This window comes from Ranitomeya variabilis, chromosome 7 (genome assembly GCF_051348905.1).
Source record: "Ranitomeya variabilis isolate aRanVar5 chromosome 7, aRanVar5.hap1, whole genome shotgun sequence".
Lineage (NCBI taxonomy): Eukaryota > Metazoa > Chordata > Amphibia > Anura > Dendrobatidae > Ranitomeya > Ranitomeya variabilis.
This window is the reverse complement of record NC_135238.1, coordinates 153307737-153313736: the sequence shown is the minus strand read 5'-3', so window position 1 is coordinate 153313736 and position 6000 is coordinate 153307737. Positions and strand designations below refer to the sequence as shown.

The window sequence follows — 6000 nt, the reverse complement described above, 5'->3', positions numbered from 1 at the left end:
ATGTGAACGTGGCCTTGATGTCCAATATTTACTGAATATTTCTTTGAAGTTTTGAGGGAAATGTTCATACACTGTTTGTATCAGTAAGTAATTGCACCAAGTTTACTGCTGGTATTTCTACACATCCCTGAGGGCTCTCGCTCTCCTCTACTTGCTGCCAAGGTAACACCAGAAACAATCTGTTTTAACAATGAGGAGCAGTGAAGAGTTTCAGAGAACAACTTGGGACAGTGCAGTCTATGGCAACCAGTGCAAGGCAGACAACACAAACAGTGCCAGCAATGGGCGGGACTGGAAATCCTGTCACAAATCTCTTCTAATATACAGATCCGGTCCTGGATAAGTCTGTGCACCACTATCCATCTCTCAAGATTTATTAAAAGAAGACGGCTTCCTGCCCTGGAGGTTGGCAGCCCTGGCATGTGAGAGTGCAGGGTTTTGGGAGGTCTGCCATTGCTGGAGGTCCGCCATGAAAGATGTCAACTCTGTCACTCCTGAGCCGTGGGAATGCCCAGATGGTCAAAACCTCTCAAGAGAAGCTAGTGGTTTATTATGAGCCAGAGGTGAGATGATATTTCAGATAATGAACATGGAAGATTTTTTGTGTATATGCAATATATTTCAATTTTATTATTTTATCACTCATATGAATAGGCAATGTTTCTCACAACCAATCTACTATATAATCGTCTAATTCTGTTTGTCTGCAACGGAAATCCCGTGTCGCTGATTGGTCGCCTCATAGTTCACTCACGTTTACTGAACAAGTTCTGTCAGTCACAGTGCCACGCAGTTCAGCCACGTTTACTGAACAAGTTCTGTCAGTCACAGTACCACATAGTTCATTCACGTTTACTGAACAAGTTCTGTCAGTCACAGTGCCACGTAGTTCAGTCACATTTACTGAACAAGTTCTATCAGTCACAGAGCGACTTAGTTCACTCATGTTTACTGAACAAGTTCTGTCAGTCACAGTGCCACGTAGTTCAGTCACGTTTACTGAACAAGTTCTGTCAGTCACAGTACCACATAGTTCATTCACGTTTACTGAACAAGTTCTGTCAGTCACAGTGCCACGTAGTTCAGTCACATTTACTGAACAAGTTCTATCAGTCACAGTGCGACTTAGTTCACTCATGTTTACTGAACAAGTTCTGTCAGTCACAGTGCCACGTAGTTCAGTCACGTTTACTGAACAAGTTCTGTCAGTCACAGTGCGATATAGTTCACTCACGTTTACTGAACACGTTCAGTCACAGTGCGACATAGTTCACTCACGTTTACTGAACACGTTCAGTCAGTCACAGTGCCACATAGTTCAGTCACGTTTACTGAAAAAGTTCTATCAGTCACAGTGCGACATAGTTCACTCACGTTTACTGAACAAGTTCTGTCAGTCACAGTGCCACGTAGTTCAGTCACGTTTACTGAACAAGTTCTATCAGTCACAGTGCGACATAGTTCACTCACGTTTACTGAACACGTTCTGTCAGTCACAGTGCGACATAGTTCACTGACGTGTACTGAACAAGTTCTGTCAGTCACAGTGCCACGTAGTTCAGTCACGTTTACTGAACAAGTTCTATCAGTCACAGTGCGACATAGTTCACTCACGTTTACTGAACACGTTCAGTCAGTCAATGTGGTGTACAAAAATATTTTGGGTTGATATTGTTAACAAATATATTATAGTGTCGATGTACTTCTTTCGTCCGATGATTTATTTAAATACAGTTATATATTCATGTAATGGTTTATATATTTTGATGATCTGTTTAATAATTTCGTTCAGTTGTATTAAGTTCTATGAGCAATAAAATTTAATGATAATGTATATATTTTACCAGGAAAATCCTGTGTATTCATTGCATTATTCTTAAATCTTCATTAGTGTTGAGCATTCCGATACCGCAAGTATCGGGTATCGGACGATACTTGCGGTATCGGAATTCCGATACCGAGATCCGATACTTTTGTGGTATCGGGAATTGGCATCGAAACAACATTAATGTGTAAAATAAAGAATTAAAATAAAAAATATTGATATACTCACCTAATTCTAGGAATTTAGGACCTGAGAATTACGTCACGGCTTGTGATTGGTTGCGTGGCGGTCACATGAGCGGCACGCGACCAATCAGAAGCCGTGACGTCATGGAAGGCCATAAACGCGCTCATTTTAAGCAAAGAAGGCGCCGGTTCACAGCTTTAAGGTCCAGGCTGCGTCGGAGAGGTGAGTATATCAATATTTTTTATTTTAATTATTTATTTTACACATTAATATGGATCACAGGGCCTGAAGGAGAGTTTCCTCTCCTTCAGACCCTGGGAACCATCAGGGATACCTTCCAATACTTGAGTCCCATTCACTTGTATAGGTATCGGGTATCGGTATCGGATCAGATCCGATACTTTGCCGGTATCGGCCGATACTTTCCGATACCGATACTTTCAAGTATCGGACGGTATCGCTCAACACTAATCTTCATAAATAAACTACATACATATTCTAGAATACACGATGCGTTAGAATCGGGCCACCATCTAGTGTAAAATATTCCTCAAACCACCATATATCAAATTGTCTAGTATAGCTAAAACTATTCCCTAGAGCGCTGGATAGCTTTCTCTGTATTTCTCTATCAATGATTGTGCACCTCTCACCAGTGACATAACTAGAGTCTTATGGACCCCAAGACATAATTTGAACAGGAGATGACACCCCCCGCCATTCATTAGCATGTTGTTCAGATGTGTAGGCCCCAGTAAGGTTGGTAGAGACTGTGCTAGCCCCAATAAAGAATAATACAAATAGAATTTATAAATCTGACAGAAAAACATGACAGTAAGATAATTTTCTAAGTAATAAATGTAAATAAATATACGGTAGTCATATAGTTACCGAAGAACAAATACTATCCCCATACTATTACTGAACAAAATTTACATATCATGTCCATATGTTCCACCACATAGTGTCTAGTGTATGAATATGACCAACCTTTTTTGTTACTGAACAAAACCCACTGTACCAAGACCAATATGTCAATATTATCAGATTCAAGGGGTAAATACAGTCACACAGACCATATCTTACCATCACATAGTGACTAGAGATGAGCGGACCCGTGGAAGTTCGGGTTCTAGTAACCGACTGAACTTTAGACCAAAGTTCGGTTCGGGTGGCAGAACTGTACCCGAACTTGAACTTGAATCCGAACCCCATTGAATCCAATGGGGACCCAAACTTTGAATCTCTCTCCTCACAGACTTCCCCCGAAACTCCAAACATTAAAACGGACTTCCGGGAGAAGTCTGTGATCGGAATTTAGAATATATAAGACATTATCAAATTGCTATATGCATACAATAGAAAAATTCAATAAAATCCAACAGATGCATAAATAATCAGAAATGAACAGAAAAAAAAAAAAAAAAATTGATAAAAAATATACATCGAAATACTGCTATTATCCATGTCAATAGTTATTGTGTACACTGGGATCCTACTATTATTTATATTAATAGTGAAACATGAGTTCACTTTTTTTGTTGAGACCAAACGGAAATCTTGTACCTAAATTAAAAATCCAAAAGGCTTCCCGTGTGAGCAGAGCCCTATGCATATCACCTCCTCGTGGAGATTTTTTTATTTTTTCAATGCCTGTTACTCTCAGGGAATCCGTATTGCGTGAGTGTACTTCAATGAAATGTCTGGCTACAGAGGAAATGGTACGACTATTCTTAATTGTGCATTTAATATTGTATAAATGTTCTGATATTCGATTTTTTGGTTTTCTTATTGTGCAACACATTTCATTGAAGTACACTCACGCAATACGGATTCCCTGAGAGTAACAGGCATTGAAAAAATAAAAAAATCTCCATGAGGAGGTGATATGCATAGGGCTCTGCTCACACGGGAAGCCTTTTGGATTTTTAATTTAGGTACAAGATTTCCGTTTGGTCTCAACAAAAAAAGTGAACTCATGTTTCACTATTAATATAAATAATAGTAGGATCCCAGTGTACACAATAACTATTGACATGGATAATAGCAGTATTTCGATGTATATTTTTTATCAATTTTTTTGTTTGTTTGTTTGTTTTTTTCTGTTCATTTCTGATTATTTATGCATCTGTTGGATTTTATTGAATTTTTCTATTGTATGCATATAGCAATTTGATAATGTCTTATATATTTTATATTGCACAGGACCTTTGGGTCAGGTGACTTCTCTTCACCTTTCCATTGGTGCAGTAGTCCTTCTTATACCGGATGGGCTACCTAATAGATCAGCTGTGACAAAGACCGTCAGGTCGAAACGCGTAGCTCTCTTCACATGTGTTATGGCATTGTCCCAGGAGTGTGTCCTTTTGGATTTTAATATGTTGGATTAAAAACTAAATTTTATCAAGAAGCTGGAACAACTTTTTCTTTGTTTTTGGGATTCCACTACGTCGTGTCAGTACGAAGTTCCGTGCCTCTTACATCTATCGGTGAGCTGGCTTTTTTCTCTTTTTTTGCTTGAAATCGGAATTTAGCACAAGATATCTCTTCTACCATATTGGTTATTAATAAAAATCGCAGTGCTAACACCAATTCCACCCCATGCAATTATCCCATAGTGGAAGGTAACCTCATAGACACAACCAGAAACTCAAGATATTTACCAGTGCTCTCTCCAGTTCAAGTAATTCCTTTTTGCTTTTCTTTTTCTTCATCGGGTGCACAGTGCTCTAACTTCTTCCAGCCAGGACTACTTTCTGCAAATTGCAAATACACATATATCTATGGCTGATCACATCTAGAGCACCCTCCTTGCTTTTCCCTCAGTGTCTCTAGTAAAGTAATAATACTTACCGTATATACTCGAGTATAAGCCGACTCGAGACCCCTAACTTTGCCACAAAAAACTGGGAAAACTTATTGACTCAAGTATAAGCCTAGGGTGGGAAATGCAGCAGCTACTGATAAATTTCAAAAATAAAAATAGATACCAATAACAGTAATATTGATTGAGACATCAGTAGGTTAAGTGTTTTTGAATATCCATATTGAATCAGGAGCCCCATATAATGCTTCATACAGTTCATGATGGGCCCTATAAGATGCTCCATACAAAATACGCCCCATATAATGCTCTATAAAGTTCATGATGGGCCCCATAAGATGCTCCATATTAAAATATGCCCTATGTAATGCTGCATAAAAGGCTAATGATGGCCCCATAAGATGCTCCATAGAATAATATGCCCCATATGCTGCGATTAAAAAAAAAATTACATACTCACCTCTCATCGCTGGCGGTCTGGTGCCAGTGTCCTGAGCAGGAGGGGACACCGGCGCGCTAAGGGGGCCAGGTGCGGGAGTCGCCGCTGGCTCAGGTCACCGGCATTTGCAATATTCACCTGTCCCCGTTCCACCGCCGCTAGCCGCTGTGTCTTCCGGCTTTCTGCAGTGACTGTTCAGGCAGAGGGCGCGCACTAACCACATCATCGCGCCCTCTGACCTGAACGTCACAGCCAGACGACGCGGAAGACCGAGCCCGGCAGTGGAACGGGGACAGGTGAATATCGCATGGCTCACCCTCCCCCGTCATACTCACCCCGTCCTGGCACGGTCCCTGCTTCTCTGATGGTCTCTGGCGCTGGCAGCTTGTTCCTGTGTTCAGCAGTTACATGGTACCGCTTATTAAAGTAATGAATATGAAATCCACGCCTATGGGAGTGGAGTCGCGTCCATATTTATTACTTTAATGAGCGGTACCACGTGACAACTGATCACAGGAACAAGCTGCCAGTGCTAGAGATCATCTGAGAAACAGGGACGTGCAGAGACCGCACCGGGAGCAGGGGAGTATGATGTGACAGCCGCCACTCCTGCCACTCCCCCGCCGACCCCTGGGACAATGACTAGAGTATAAGCCGAAAGGGGCACTTTTAGCCTAAAGAAAACGGGCTGAAAATCTCGGCTCATACCCGAGTATATATGGTATG

General features: G+C 41.0%; 1 protein-coding gene across 5 annotated transcripts in view; it reads left to right on the top strand.

Moving 5' to 3' along the window:
- Positions 1 to 229: 229 nt before the first annotated feature.
- Positions 230 to 6000, top strand: part of KIAA2012 (KIAA2012 ortholog) — a 485035-nt gene continuing 479264 nt past the window's right edge. For 3 of the 5 annotated variants that reach the window (XM_077272094.1, XM_077272093.1, XM_077272091.1), the window contains exon 1: positions 303 to 563. In XM_077272094.1, coding sequence (XP_077128209.1) covers positions 477 to 563 — 87 coding nt within the window. In that variant the 5' untranslated portion in view covers positions 303 to 476. Of the gene's footprint in view, positions 564 to 6000 lie in introns of all 5 variants that reach the window. The other 2 variants (XM_077272089.1, XM_077272092.1) reach the window with 2 other exon arrangements.